The sequence below is a fragment of the Peromyscus californicus genome, unplaced genomic scaffold (assembly GCF_007827085.1).
Source record: "Peromyscus californicus insignis strain IS unplaced genomic scaffold, ASM782708v3 Scaffold_13__1_contigs__length_99412109, whole genome shotgun sequence".
Classification (NCBI taxonomy): domain Eukaryota; kingdom Metazoa; phylum Chordata; class Mammalia; order Rodentia; family Cricetidae; genus Peromyscus; species Peromyscus californicus.
Genome location: NW_026294424.1, coordinates 83,802,045 through 83,818,808, shown reverse-complemented (window position 1 = coordinate 83,818,808; position 16,764 = coordinate 83,802,045). Strand labels below are relative to the sequence as shown.

General features: G+C 40.9%; 1 protein-coding gene across 4 annotated transcripts in view; it reads right to left on the bottom strand.

Moving 5' to 3' along the window:
- Positions 1-9,416: 9,416 nt before the first annotated feature.
- The window catches only part of Mthfd2l (methylenetetrahydrofolate dehydrogenase (NADP+ dependent) 2 like), a 109,249-nt gene continuing 101,901 nt past the window's right edge, over positions 9,417-16,764 (bottom strand). For all 4 annotated transcript variants that reach the window (XM_052735349.1, XM_052735350.1, XM_052735353.1 and 1 more), the window contains one exon: positions 9,417-10,762. In XM_052735349.1, the coding sequence (XP_052591309.1) occupies positions 10,650-10,762 (113 nt within the window). In that variant the 3' untranslated portion in view covers positions 9,417-10,649. The remainder of the gene's footprint in view (positions 10,763-16,764) is intronic.

The window sequence follows — 16,764 nt, the reverse complement described above, 5'->3', positions numbered from 1 at the left end:
CTGACACACTCAGAAGCCCTTCCTGCTCTTCCAGCTGTGTCCTCTGGCACACTCAGCTGAGTCCTCTGGTGTAATAATACAGGCCCATAGGGTCGAGGAAATTGGCTCAAACCAGTTGCCAAGGAATGAACATAACGTACTTCCTTATGAGCCAATGAACAACAACCACACAATGCCACTAGATTGGGATACAGCTTAGGTGCTGGGAGGAGGGTATATAAAGCCTTCCCTGTTATTTGCTGTTTGCCTTCAACTAACTCCTGATGTCTCTGTCATTGAAACCACACCTTCTCACCTCCTCCCCGGAGGGAGCCATTAGGATCCAGCAACATCTGGTGCCCAACATGGGGCTCGAACCCATGACCCTGAGATTAAGAGTCTCATGCTCTACCAACTGAGATAGCCAGACAAACAAACATGACAGACAACACAAAAGATGGAAAGAAATAGGGGTCCCAATGCTTACCTGCTGAAGGGACCGAAAGAACACAACACTAAGGGACCTTCTCACTGAAACACACCATCTTGGGGGTGCTGTCAGGCACCATGAGTGAAGGGAGGGAGATGACCAGAATCTGCACGAGAAAGAGAAAGTAATAGAAGCTCCACGTTCGGTTTAAACCTAGTCCCCTCATTAGTGGTGTAGGAGGCCAACAAGATTCTAAGATGACCACCCATCTGGTCCATTGGAAGGATCTTGATGGCAATTGGGGATTCATTTACCCTATCATTTCCACTGTACCTAGGAACATGTGAGGGAGAAATATTTTGGAGGATATGGTGTTGTCATAACTACAGATGACAGGGCCCTTTTTGATGACAATGAGGTCCATGAAAAAGCTGGTCTCACGGTCTGCATTCCTGCGCAAGATCTGTACCCCCAATTCTAAGGGCCATTGTCCCCACAAGATCCACTGCAAATGAACCCCCTAACCCCATTCCATTTATGTGGCTTTCAGATCAAGAAGTATAGGTGAACAGTGGCCTGTAATTGAACCCAATCTGTCAATCCTAAAGGACTTAGTTGCAGAACAGCTAAAGATGGCACACACAGAACCATTCACAAGTAAACATAATACCCCCATATTTGTTATCCCCAAGAAATCGGGATGCTACCCCCCTCCTGCAGGATCTTCATGTAGTTAATGGTCTAATGAAAAAAAATGAGGTTTACATAGCCAAGCCTCCCCTACCATAGCACTATTTCTCCATCTTATTATATATTAGTTTAGATATTAAGGATTGCTTTTTTCAAATTCTTCTGGTGCCACAGGACTGAGATCATTTTACCTTTGGTATGTGGGAATCTAATATGCATAAACCAGCTAAGAGATATCAATGGACTGTTTTGTCCCAAGGAATGAAGAATAGCCCCACTATTTGCCAGTTATATGTTTCTCAAGCTTTGGTCAGTGTCCCCAGGGGTGTTCTTTTGATCCATTATATGGATGATCTTCTCCTGGCACACCCAGATGCAGTCTACCTGAAAAAAATCTGTCAAGGGAGTATTAGAAGATCTCAAATCATTACATCTGATAGTGACTCCAGATAAGGTCCACATGGTAACCCCCTTTGACTTTTTAGGCATTTCCATTGCTAAGCAGGTTCACCCCCTTTCCTTTAAATTGGAAATGAAGGAATTACAACAATTATGTGGCATGGTTAATTGGCTTAAACCTTTCTTGCCCATCCCTGACCAAGAGATGAGACATCTCTTTTCACTGTTGGAAGGCCTCACCTGTCCTTCCACTAAGGTTAGGCTTACCCAAGAAGCTAAAGATTTGCTAAAGGTTTTGGCCATTCTAGCCACCTCCAGCCTGCAACACCAAGATCCCCAAAGGCCTTTATTGGCAATCATCCTCTGGACTGTACACGTAGGGGATTTTGGGGAGTATTATAGCAATCTGGGCCCCTTCTATGGATACATCAAGCACATTCTAACAAAGTCATCTCTAAGTTTGACCACTCGTTCCAACTTGGCCTTAAATCATGGATGCTGGCACAGAGAACATATAGATGAGAGCCAGATAAGGTTGTCTTCCTGTTTTCTTTAAAGAATACCCAGTCCCTCTGGGCAAATTCTATTTCATTCTAGGAAATGGTTGCAGGACTCACAGGAACTATTGACAATCATTTGCCAAAAAATAAGTTCTTAGCAGAATTCCCCACGCTTCCAATACAGATACAGCCCCATTCAGTCCCCTCCTCCACTTTCATCCCTCATGCCACCCTGGCCTTTTCAGATTCCAATAAAAACAGATATGGTGCTCTTATCCAGCACCCTGGCTCCCAAGATGTTACATATGTTATCCCTAACCCTGGTTCTGTTCAATTGGGTGAGCTATTGGTCCTCCTCAAGGTTCTAGTGGTATGCCAGACTGAGCCCATTAATATTTTTGCTGATAGAAAATACACTGTATAAGCAGTTCATGTGCTGGCCTTTTCTTGAGTCAAAGACTAACTACTAACTGACCCCTATCACTAGCACCATGTTGCTCATACAAGATATCCTAAATCAGAGGACTGAGCATTGGTACCTGTCACATATTAGATCTCATTCCAAATTACCTGGAATATTGGCTTGAGGAAATGAGGTCACAGACACCATCATATTAACAGCTAGTATGGATCTTCTAAAGCAAGCCAGGATTCTTCACCAGCAGTTCCATCTGTTTTTATAGAATTTGCACAGACTTATTCCAGAATTACTGGCTTCCCAATGTAAACATTTGTCCTGGGCATGTGCCACTTGTGGTCCTCTTGCCCCCTTAGGACCACTTCAGTACGCAGGGGTTAATCCAGGTCTTGTTGCCTAATGCCACCCAGTAGATGGATGTTACACATCATGCTCCCTTTGGCAATCTTAAATTTGTTCATGTGATAATAGATACCTCTTCCTCCTTTGTTTATGCCCTCACCCTTTCTGGGAAGAAGGCCATCAATGCTATCAAAGCCCTAAAGTCAGCCATGGTAGTTATAAGGGTATCTTGGGCACTTAAGACTGACAATGGCCCTGCCTATGCTTCTCAACAATTCAATGACTTTCTGGGGTCCTAGAAGATTTCCCATACCACTGGCATCCCCTACAATCTGCAGAGACAAGCCATTGTGGAGAGAACCAACAGAGCTCTTAAGGAGCTGTTGACAAGGACTATCTCACCAGAGGCTAGGAGAGATCCTCATCTGGCCTTAACAGAGGTCCTTTTCCATATGAACTTTCTCAGTTTTGGTGACAAGGGGCTCAGCCAGGCCTACAAGCACTGGGCGTCTCTGCCAAAGAACACACCCCTGCCCCTGGTCAGATGGAGAGATCCTATCTCCCTCCAATGGCAACAACCAGCCCCCCACCCTCCACTAATCAGTGGGAGAGGATATGCTTGTATTTTTCCTCAGAGTGCCACTATGTCAATATGGGTCCCAGCAAGAGATGTACACTTGGCCACAGATCAGCCTGCTTCCACCAAGGAGGAAATAACCCAGGATGGGTAATGTATATTCTCCCCTTTCTTGCTCTCATTGCCCCTCTAAAGGCTGAAGACTTGTGGACCCTCGCTTTTCCTCATTTCATATGACACCTCTTGAGATGAGGAACATTAGTTTAAAAGGCCAGGAGCTAGCTAAATATAAATAAACTTAGCCCATGGTCAGCTAAGTTTCTATATTATTTATTACTGCTAACACATGAAATTTTCCAATTAAATCAGACAAAGGCAGAGGTTGACTCTTTATTTTTGAGGTTTGGCATGATATAAAAAGGCTGTTTGACCCCTCCTGGATTTTCACTTATGTTTTGATTGGTGGGGTGGTGCTTTCAATCTTTCTCCTTTTTAAGTGTCTCCTACAGTACATCCAGCAACAATGAGCAGCCATTAAGGTGACTCTACAGGTGCTAGTGGCTCTTAGACATCCAACTCATAGCCCTCCACAGAAGGTTATGAATGCCTGGCTTTCTGAAATTCAAAAGGCTATTGCCTGACCCTCCCCACCCAGGGTGACTCCCCCGGGATGGACACTCTTTGAGGGCTGATAGTCAATGACAGGTAAGAGCTTGTTTGGCAAGTCAACCTAAGAAAGGCACAGTTCAGTTGCTGAGCCCCCCACCCCTACCCCCATGCCACCCCGAGGCAGGGTCAACAAGACTAGAGCAAAGAACTCCGACTCCTGCTGAGCACCCACGTAATAAAATAAAAGGGTGTATATGTAGTAGGACAGGCCCATAAGGTTGAGGAAATAGGCTCAAACCAGTTGCCAAGGCATACACATAACATACTTCTTCATGAGTCAACCTGGAGTGTGCCTGAGGGCCTAGCAACAGGTGCTATCAGGGTTCCTGATTGCTGTGAGAGTTCCTGATCATGCCTAGCCAATGAGGGATGACCATGCAATGCCGCCAGATTGGGACACAGCTTGGGTGCTGGGAGGAGGGTATATAAAGCCTTCCCCATTATTGAATAAATGAGTTTGCTGTTTTCCTTCAACTTACTCCTGGTGTCTGTGTTGTTGACTTCGTGCCTTCTCACTCCATACCCCAAGGGAGCTGTTCCTGCTCTTGAAGCTGTGTCTTCTGGCACACTCAGCTATGTCCTCTGGAACACTCAGAAGCTAGTCCTGCCTTACAGCTGTGTCCTCTGGCACAAGTGGCTGTACTTACTGATCACAGAGAAGTCCCTTAACTCCAAAAGTCAAAATTTAAATACATGTGCTTTTATTATAAGAAACTTAATATTAAGGAACCAAAGTTCTCACTCATATCAGTGTAGTCTGGATTTTTGTTGGGCCACCAGCTCACAAAAATGACACAGAGACTTACTATTGTGAAAGCTTGGCCTTAGCTTAGGCTCATTCCACTAGCTCTTATAACTTAAATTAAGCCATGTTTTTAAATCTACAATCTTTTACATGGCTCAGTTACCTTTACTCTGTACTGCCCATCCTGCTTCCTCAACTTCTGGTTGGTGACTCTGCCTTTCTTCTTCCCAGAACTCTCTCTGTCCAGAAGTTCTGCCTACACCTCCTGCCTAGCCATTGGTCATTCAGCTGTTTATTAAACCAATCACAGTGACACAACTTCACACAGTGTAAAGTAATATTCCACAACATACCAGAGATTAGAGATGGGTGACTAACTTCCAGAAGAATTCCCACTGTAGACTAGACCACATTGAGACACCCCTCCATCATCAAGGCTTCCACTTCACACTAGGCAACAACTCTAAGTCAGTTCACCTGCTGCTTTTCCTCTGGAGTCTGTACTGATGGATCCTATACCACTTTCCATATGAAAGTAACTTCAATCCTCTCACCAAAAAGTCTTTTTTTCCAACTTTAAAGGATAGAGAGATGCCTATTGCAAGATGGACTCACTGGCATCTTCATTTATTGCCAATACACACTAAAGTGAATTCGAGTTAAGAAATAGAAGGGGCATTCCACTATCACTTTATTCTCATGCCGCACTTCTTTTTAAAGCATTTACCTCTCTCCTCTAGTCACAAGTACCTCTAGAAGTTTATTCTTCCATTTCTTTCTATTTTGTCAGTTTTGTTTCTTTTCATTTTGTTGGTCTTTCACTCAATGAGAACTTAAAGCTAATTGTCAGCAGGAAATACTTATGATTGTTGTTTGTCCCTCTATGTTTGTCCTATAATTCTTTCAGATTTCATTGGCATTTCTCTATTCACTCATAAACTACCAGATGTCTACTGCAATCATGGCATTGGGCTACGCAGAATGCTGTTTGTAGAAGCAAATGTATAGACAGTGCATGTTTTCTGACCTTCAATAACTAAAGTCAGCCAGGGAACATACACATGCAACCTGGTAAGAAGTGGCAGCTGCTACAGTTATTAGCACAAAGGGCTATGGCAGTTGAGAAGTGGAATTCAGATTTTCATGACAAAATTTCATTTGGAATGAATCGTAATAAGTAGGATTTTTATAGGTAATGATGTGATCTCTGCCCTTGGCTGAGCACTTTAGTAACTAGGAGGATCACTTCCCTCACCTACCACAGAGATAGTTAGGAAAGAGAAAAGACAAAAGATTAAGAGGACATCTTCAGCACTCAATAGCTACTCAGTTAACAAACCTCTGAAAGCACTGAATGGGGTAAAAGGATACAAGATGGATAGTGGCCTCCAATTCTAGGAATTTAGTTGCCAGTATGTGCTGCTGGATTCTATATTTTCACCATCAGGCATGAACATCCATCCCCTTCCAGGATTTATATTACTTCATGACTGTTGCTTACGTAATATGTTATTGCCTCACACTCAACATGTCTTAAATTGAACTTATTATCTCTTCTCCCAAGTCAACTCCCTTTATAACTTCCTTATGCTAATCGACGATGATGTCATCCAGCTCAGACTGCAATCCTCTTCACTGGATAAATATCGTCTTCACTCCTGCTTCTTGTGGTTTCTTCTGACTTCCACCACTCTCCACCGTACTCTTCTCACTTCATCTGACTGAATTTTGTAATTCTATTTAATGTTTCCTTGTGTTACAGTACTACTCCCATCAATTCTTTAAGCTTCTCTGCAGACAGTATAGGGGAAAATAGTATATCTTCACACTCCTCCTCAAGGGCATCACATATCTACAGTTACAGACTCCAAATTTCCCTGAATGGAATCAAACCATTCAGCCAATTTTGTCTCTTATGTGTGAGAAAAGACTCCTGCCTTCACTACACACTTGAGTATACTCATCTGAGCCTGCTTATTGACAAAACTTATACCTCAGCCAACTGAGCTCAGTTTTAGCAGAAAATCTTGCTAACAGCTCATGGCAGCCCCATCCCACATCTTGTGTATATCTGTGATGCAGTTCCTTTTTCCCATGCATTGATGTCAAAGTCTCTGGCCTGCCATTACCAACAACATTAAAAGTCAGGTCAGCAAGAATGTTCCTCTTCTTGATATCTGACTATATTCCTCTTAGTAATTCCTCACTCATTGATGCATTGATTTCCTCATCTTGGTGGCTCGGCTATGAGTCTCCATGTGTCTTTGCTCCATGTAGAAACAGAGACACTCTGTCTCCTTGACCCTGTGGATTCCACTGTATTTGTTTTGATGAAAGCCTTCCTTTTTAATGTAAACAAGCATCCAAAATTTTCTTTTTGGTTAGTCTGTGGAAGACTGACCCTTAAATAAATAATGTACTGAAATAATCCTTTTCATTTCACTGGGCTGGGGAACACTCATAACTATAGTCCTTGTATTTTTAATATTCATGCATCTCTGTGTAGCTTGAGTTTTCCTGCCTGGCCCACAGTCAGGACAAATCTCTCTCACCTGCCAGTCCCACAGCCACTCAGACCCGACCAAGCAAACACAGAGACTTATATTGGTTACAAACTGTATGGCCGTGGCAGGCTTCTTGCTAACTGTTCTTACAGCTTTAATTAATCCATTTCTATTAATCTATACCTTGCCACATGGCTTGTGGCTTACCGGCATCTTCAAATGCTGTTTGTCATTGTGGCGGCTGGCAGTGTCTCTCTGACTCAGCCTTCCACTTCCCAGCTTTATTCTCCTCCTTGTCCCACCTACACTTCCTGCCTAGCCAATGGCCAATCAGTGTTTTATTTATTGACTAATCAGCAACACATTTGCCATACAGAACATCCCACAGCACTTCCCCCATTTTTTTTTTCAAAAAGGAAGGTTTTAACCTTAACCAAGTAAAATTACATATAATTTGGGAATTTGGGCGTAGCATCTCTTACTACTTCCTGCTGGAGGGGGGCGCTGTATCTTATGGGGATACAAAGAAAATTTTAGAATAATGGAATAGTCCAGGAGGGTGTATTGTCTGAGCCAGTTGCCTTCAAATCGTTCTGGATGTTGGATCATCTGGGCCATGGTGTCATTGGAAACCTTTCAGGGGGTCTTGGCTGGTCAAACCTGATGTATCTTAATCTGGAACAAATCCATAGCCTTTGGCTTTCTGTGGGAACAAAAGAGACTCTTTTCCAAAGCAACATATCCTTATATCCAAATTTTGAAGTCAAGGTATCTTTAAAATATACATATTGGTTTAACTCAGCTTCCTTTACAATCAAATATCTCTCTGCAGTTAAGAATCCCAAAGACAACACAATCCAGATTCTCTGTGTAATATTCATCTTTATGTGGCTTATTTTTTATATTATCTTTACTGTCTCTTTAAAGACTTTATTTTTTAAAACTATGTATTTGTTTATTTAACTGTATATATTACCTTTTTTGTCTCTTTCAAGCCTACGTATATTTTCCACACATTGTAAACTATTACATCTGAGTCTGTCTTATTGTGAATCTATTGCTTTAAACTGCAGCAGCTGTGGCTGCTGGCTCCACCCACCTCAGCTTCCCAACATGGCGGTAGTAGTTTACCACCAGCTCTGGGAGCTATCGTGGGTCTATGCTTTTATCCAAGCAGCATGTAGCCCAAAAACCTCTTTTTTTGTTTTGTACCTGCAAAGGCTAAATCCACCATGCAGCTTAAATGTGCCACTTGCAGAGGCCTCATTCCTGCCATACTGCAGGTCAAACGCGCACGCCAGCAACCCACCAGTAGCTCAAACCGGCAGCTGCCGCTCATTTGAGAGAGACAATTAGGAAGCTGTTTTTAGCTCCGTTTTAGAATCTTTTTTTCTCAGTTTTTAGGTGGAAACTCTTGCCACCACGTTGGACGCCATTTGTAGCTTGAGTTTTCCTGCCTGGCCCACAGTCAGGACAAATCTCTCTCACCTGCCAGTCCCACAGCCACTCAGACCCGACCAAGTAAACACAGAGACTTATATTGGTTACAAACTGTATGGCCGTGGCAGGCTTCTTGCTAACTGTTCTTACAGCTTAAATTAATCCATTTCTATTAATCTATACCTTGCCACATGGCTCGTGGCTTACCGGCATCTTCACATGCTGTTTGTCATCGTGGCGGCTGGCAGTGTCTCTCTGACTCAGCCTTCCACTTCCCAGCTTTATTCTCCTCCTTGTCCCACCTACACTTCCTGCCTAGCCAATGGCCAATCAGTGTTTTATTTATTGACTAATCAGCAACACATTTGCCATACAGAACATCCCACAGCATCTCTGGGCATTTTAGTTTGGAACCCAGGCTCCATTAAAATTTATTTAAACCATACTCTTTCTGAAATATGTGCCTACAAACTGAATTTACAGGTCTGTCAGGAATACTTGACCACTTGGTCTGGACTCACTGTAGAACACATTCTACTGTCTTTTTTTTTTTTCATGTTTGGGAAACTTAATACCAGAATGTAATAAATAAACAGCTAACAGGAACGGCGAGACCTCTCAGGGGGTAGAGGTGCTTGTTGTCAAGCCTGATCTGTCTCTCTCTCATACCCCCCAACACATACACACACACACACCCCAAAATATTTAAAGCTATCTTAATAAAAGAATATAGCTATAATTCTTCTTCAAATTGCTTTTATTGGACAATTGAAATATTATTATAAACCGCTAGTCTATTTTCACACAAAGGATCAAGAGGCACACCGATAAAAACCATGCATTGAACAAAGACCATTATTAGTACATAAATATACTGGGATCTGGGTATGAAACCTTAGTACCCATTATATGGATCTAGTCATTCAATAGCCTTTAATTAACAGTCACACAGATTTCCCAATTTGAATTGTATTAGAAACATAGCATCTGTGTTAGTAACCAAACGCTATCCTAGAAAAGAGAAGAAATGTGTGCACAAAGATTAGCTTTTAGTTATAGCCCAAGGATCAATTTTAACAAAATGAAAGCATTATAATTCTGTCAGATTTCTGCTCCCGTGAATAAATATATCACAGTTCTTTAACAACAGATTCATATGTGCAGCATCAGCATTGTATTTGGTTGATATTTGTGGGGAAATCACTTTTGTTTGACTTTGTACACTCATTTGCTGTGAGATTTTTCTGTTATCATCAGTGAAGTGAAATGAACAATAAGGAAACCACATAGTCTTATACTGCACCAGTGAACTAGATGATGTGGGAGCCTAACACGCATGCCCTTCTACGACACCAAGTAATCATTTTTCAGTTTCCAAGTAGCATAACAGCTTTTACCTAAATGGTTTTTATTTCTTAAATAAACATCAGTTTTTCCATAGGATTGCCTTATGGTATGCCAGGAGATAACTGAAATTAAGACTTCATTTTCAACATTCTATTTTCCTCTCAACAAATGAGCTCTTTTTCAACAGATAAACTAGAATATGAACTGTATTAAAAAATCACAGTTATAACAAATTACAGTTTACATGGCACCCATTTGGTTGACAAAACAGTTATTGAAAACATACTGTATGTGATATTTAGGTTATGTAAAAAATATATTTATTAAATATGAATTCCTCATTTGTTTTAACATTATGAACAAATATCCATAAAATAAAGAATTGTTACCAAAATTATCATTGGAATTGTTTTGTTTTTTTCCTAAAACTCAAAGTTTATTAGCAAGAAATCCATAAAGTTGTGTAAATAATCAGTTCTACAATGATTCTACTGATGAAAAAATAAATACAATGTAGAAATAAATAGCTTTGTAGTAAAATAGAAAGAATTTTGCCTGTTGTCAAATAAATAAGCAGCACTATTCATTTTTTGTATTCTCCTGTGTGACCTAGTAAATGATGCTCTTGGCAGCCAGAAGTGTGTTCTTCAGAAGCATGGCCACGGTCATAGGTCCCACACCTCCCGGCACTGGAGTGATAAAGCTGGCTTTCTTCTTAACAGCTGAGGAGACAGAACATTTCTTCATTTTAAATGTATCTAATAATACCATCTTTTGAACACACTCTATATAGTCTATTTTCCCCATTATACCCATAATGTTATAAACCTCCAATCATTTATAAGATGAAGTAGGCTACAATGAAAACAGACAGACAGACAGACACACACACACACACACACACACACACACACACACACACTCACACTTTATTTTATGATATCTGTGGTGGACACAAAGGGATATGCTCAATTTCCATGCTTCAGCTTTATATGAACAAAAGCAATAAGCTATGATCAATGTGATTACCTGTCATTCTTGTTATAACTTGTAGAAAAAAGTAGGCTTATAGAAAAGGAAGCTGAGCTAACATTACTCACACAACTATAGGCAGTCATGATGAGGCCCTGAAGTGGGAACACATTAACCTGACTTAGATTATGTGCCAGGAGTCACAGGGCAGGGAGGTCTTAAGTATATTTCAAGATTGTTCTAAGACTGGTTCGGGGGCTGCTGGGCTTGTTCATCATTATGAGAGAGAGAGAGAGAGAGAGAGAGAGAGAGAGAGAGAGAGAGAGAGAGAGAGAGAGAGAGAGAGAGAGAGAGAGAGAGAGAAACTGAGACAGACAGACAGAGACAGACAGAGAGAGGCTCTGAGAGCTGCAGGTTAGTCATGGCAGCTGGCCTTGAGAGAACGAGCCTGCCAGTCTGCAGGAGGATGTGACCTGATTTGGGGAGAAGGAGATAGCTGGAGGATTTGTGATCTAACTAAGTAAAAAATATACGAAATTGGTCACAACAGGAAGGTGGGATACAGGGACTCATCCTGCTCCTCTTTGACAGAGGCAGAACTAGGTTTGAAAAATTCTGTATTTCCACAAGTGCACCCCTTCCCAGTTGTATTATCATGGAAAAGTCCCAGGTGGCTGAAGGGACAGCAATGAAGAGTAAGATGTTGTGAAAGAAAGAAACACTGTGGAAGCAACTGCAACATATTGATTTTCCTACTTTCTTATTCTAGGCACTCACAGTATGTTACATGTTACACTTCAAGTCACACAGAAGCTTAGCAAGCAGTACAGGTATTTTCTTCCTTGGATATCAGATCCAACACCCACTGGTTGCCTCTGTCTCACCATCTTCCTCTTGTAAATTTTTTTTTTTTTAACCACATACTCAGGATTACATTCATGCTAAAAAATAAGAACTGTGTGAAGGGATAGGAATGGGAATGGGCTGTTGTATGAAACACCTGCAATACAGCTTAGCTCAGAATCTGCATTTTTTTGCACAGGTTGCTAGTGGAAACCACACGTGTGCATCCTGTCCTGCCTGTCATTCGTCATGGGGATCTTCCTTGTCTTGGGTTAAGACTTCCCTGGATGTTAACAAGACTTTATTAGCATCTGTAGGTCTCTCCACATTACTCAGTGGGCAGAAGATTAAGCACTGTTGCAAACACAGTTGAGCATCCAAGCACTATTTTCAATTTTTTTAAAATGTTTGAAACAAAGTGGATACACGTGGAGGCAAGGTTTGTACATGGTAATGAGAAGGAAGCAATAATGAATTTGATTTTAAAACATCTATTAGGTTTCTCTGTTATTTTTTATTTCACTTTCCTGAGGGGCTGTGTCTGAGAAGAAATAAGTTTATATGTTGTAGGATGGTGTTACTGTAGTTTATGGTCTATCTACATAAGGAACAGGAACACCTTTTTTAGGTGAGGAATCATTAGCAGATGACACTGGGTATTGACGTCAGTGGGTAAAGGAAAAGTGCTCATCTGGGGAGGGAAGTAGCACCTGTAGTCCCAGGACTCAGGAGGCTGAGATTGGAGAGTAACCTGCACCCAGAAGTTCAAAGCCAATCTGAACAATAAAATAAGACCTTGTTTCTTAAATAATAAATATTTTCTAATGATAATTTTGCATAACCATCTCAAGGCTATCATAAGTTATATATTTGTAGAGTACCACAGATGGTTTGAGATGAGATTAGTCATGAGAGAATTTATAAGGTCAGGTCATGCTTGATACTGTGAAATGCATCTCCCCTGATCATGTCTAGAAGAGGGTGATTTAATGAGCACTAAGATCACCAGAAAAACTTCTCATTGACTGTTTCCCTAAAAGCAGGCAGGCTTTGCACCTGCTTATAAAGAAGATGCTTTCAGTGTGTGTGTGTGTGTGTGTGTGTGTGTGTGTGTGTGTGTGTGTGTGTGTGTGTGTGTGGTGTGTGTGTGTGTGTGTGTGTGTGTTGGGGGCTTCTCTATGCTTCACTGCAGAGAAACACAGAATTATAGGAAATGGTCCTTCAGGTTCCTGCTTCACAGAGGAGACTACCAGATATTCTATATGACATAGGAAAAAGTGACTGAGAGACTAGGCCTATAGGCTGAAGATGGATGCCCCAATGTTGCAGAATGACTGTCCAGGCATTTCCAGAATTTTGGAAGTTGCTTACAATGCATTTCCTGTTTCTTTAGGTAATATTATATCCTTCTGAAGTCTTTGATGCAGTTGAAGACTAGATAGTTATAATTTTCCTTGGTTATGATAAAAGATAAGTTAGATATGAAACCTTAGATTCATAAATTTAGGATAGATAGGATATTTTCTTTAATTTTGCCAAATACAAATGGACTAGATATTGTAATTGCAATTCCTGCTTGATAACTGTTCTATTACATGCAATTTTACTATGTTAAAGTTAAAACCTTCCTTTTTGATTAGAAGAAAAGGGAAAGTGCTGTGGAATGTCTTTCTGTACGCTGTGAATATGTGTTGCTCTGATTGGTTGATAAATAAAATGATGTTTGGCCAGTAGCCAGGCAGGAAGTACAGGTGAGGCAAGCAGATGAGGAGAATTCTGGGAAGAGGAAGGCTGAGTCAGGAGTCATGAGCTAAAAACAGAGGAAGCAAGATGACAAGGCAGAACTGAGAAAAGGTACCAAGTCACGTGGCTAAACATAGATAAGAATTATGGGTTAATTTAAGTGTAAGAGCTAGTCAGTAATAAGCCTGAGTTAATGGCCAAATAGTTATAATGAATATAAGCCTTGAGTGATTATTCTATAAGTGGGCCACAGGACTGCGGGGGACCCAAGAAACCTTTGTCTATACTGTGTTTCTGTGTATTTCTGTGTGTGTGTGTGTGTGTGTGTGTGTGTGTGTGTGTGTGTGTGTGTGTGTATGTGTATGTGTATCTCTGTGTGTGTGTGTGTGTGTGTGTGTGTGTGTATGTGTATGTGTATCTCTGTGTGTGTGTGTGTGTGTGTGTGTGTGTGTGTGTGTGTGTGTGTGTGTGTGTGTGTTGGGGGCTTCTCTATGCTTCACTGCAGAGAAACACAGAAGAATTATAGAGCAATAACTTCAACCAGAGATTAACTTACTGTGATTCTAAAACTGGGGTCATATGTGTGCATGTGTTTAAGAGAAACATCAAAAGTCTCTTCTGCATGAGAATAAGGTATAGATCGATCAGTAATTTCATGATTCACTAAAGAACACAAAAAATTTAAATTAAATTAAATTCCATAAAATCATCATAGTTTTAGAGTTATTGAAACTGACAATTAAAGCAAATAAAATCCCTGTTAAGTTCTTTTATCTGTCTGTGTGCAATGTGACCTGGGGATGAGGCTTAGATAGAAATGACAATAAAGGCAAATTCTTGAAAATAAGATTATGTTTTAGGAAAAGCACTAATTACAACAAATTATTTGAATGACCTCCCTACAAAACTTCAGATGCTGTAAAATAACTTCTAGAGATTTCTTGAACTTAGGAACATGACTTATACCACCTACCCTCTCTAACATGCCCTACTCCCCTTTTCCACCTGGTGAACACTTCTTCTTCCTCCTCAGTCTAGTAGAAACATCAGTAGAGCTGATCAGCTCCCTGAGCTGAGTTAACTGTTTACTTGTTGCTCCATGAAACGTACACTCATAGTCTGAAGTGCCGAACAACGGTACTGTAGAAAAGCAGTGTTTCCCATATGAACAATGATGGTATCAGTTTATAGCTGGATTGAGATAGAGAATCCTTGTTTTGGAGAATTTTATCATATAGCAAGCAGCTTCAGGTTGCTAGGCAAACCCCAAAGGGCAGGCAGTTTTGAAACCTCGACAGCATCAAGATGGTAATGTCTCATTGGTCAAATCATGTCTCACCATCATGTTTAAACTCTATAAAGTGTGTGATAAGAATAGGAGCAAAGTTACTTTGCAAAGGGGATGTACCAGGACATGGGAAACATGTGGCCACTTTTTATAGTCTACAATAGCAATAGTTGGTGTCCCATTTACCATTTCAGCCACACCATGTATGGCCAGATTTACTCTTTCAAACAGATCTGATCATCTCATACATAGACATTAGTGGAACTGTTACTAACATTAGGATAAAGTAAAAAGTATTCATCATGGCAACTGAGATCCTGTGTGCTCTGGTCCTATCTCCATATCTGATTATGACTGTTCCTACACGTTACAAACTGGCCCAGAAAGAGTCACAGAAGTTTCCCTTGTGTAAGACATAGTTACTAACCCTTGGAACTCACAGTCTTATTATAGAGATACATATTTTTAAAATGCAATTACTGAAGCAATAATTGGGTGATGGCTGTGGTGTATGCTGAGGTTAAGTGTTTATGGTACTGTGAATGTGTTTGGAGGACCTTCCTAAGCCTGATACAGATGTGGCACAGGTAGGCCATACTTTTCCATGTAAGAAATACAGAGATCAGTTGGTGCTCTGGGAAGGGAGACCACGTTTACAAACAAGAGGAGAAGAAAAACTTCTCTTAGTTGGAAAGCCACTTGAATCTGGAAAATGCCACAGGAAGACTGGAATTGCTGATCTGTGGGTAAAAGGGATCTACAGGAGAGGATATGGAAGAGGTAGTTGGTTTGCAGAGCACTAGTTTTATAATATAACCTAAAATCAATCGCTAAAGTATTTCTGAAGGGAAGAATGGCTTCATAATCCTTTCCATTATCCTTATTGAAGAGAACTGTTTTTAGTATCAGAGTGAAAACAACAGGTATGGAGCAAAGGTCCCTTGTGTTTAAATGGAGGTTTTGACAGGGGTGATGAAAGATCCTAGGTGTTCAGCCCATGCATGTGCCTCAAAAAAATGCAAGGGTGACATATGGTCATAGGGTGTGGAGAGATTACTCACAAGGGATACGACAAGCGATGTAAGGAATGTTAAAGTGCTGTTTAACAACTGAGTTAGAACAAAGGAAAAAGGATGTGATCATTACCCTTTTGGCAGCTGCAACCATGCTTCATGAGAGGGTGTCTCTGGCTTGTGTTTTCTGTGTCATTACTTCCTCTGGAAACTTTATGGTCCCGGTTCCCAGGACCGGCACTTAGGAATCGAAATTATCATTGAAAAGATGTCATCTGGAACATTTTCCAGGTTCTTGCCAGGCAGTGAATTTTTCCTTCAGTGCCACTGTGTTCCTCCATGGTCCTTCAATAAGAAAACTGATGTATCTAAACAGAACTGACTGGGCTAATATTTTATGAAAACAATGTCCTGGAAAGAAAGAATATATTTGTGCCCTAAAAACCTGTGTTTGGGTGGAGCAACAGAAACTATTGCCATGAGTTTCTCTTGTGTGGTTGGTTTTCTTTCTAGTTTGTTTGACATTTTGAAAGAAGCACTCTGTGGCCGATGTTAGATTCCCAACAGTGCAACAGCAGACTTTTAGAAGCAACTTAACTTTAAAAGCAGCAACACAAAACAATGTCTGGCTTCCCTCGTGTGAATCTCAGCTTCCTAGTATACAGATATAATTGTCTAAATTAAATGGTTAGGGAAGTTTCCCATGCTTCTAAATGCAAACTACTCAGGCATGGCCTCTCAAACGTATCCACCGTAATGAAGGGGAGACAAGCTTCAGGAAAACGAAGGGCAGGAGTAACAACCAGAAAAACCTGAATGGCACAGGACTGGAGAAATAGTATGACTCAGGAGGTAACAAAGAACC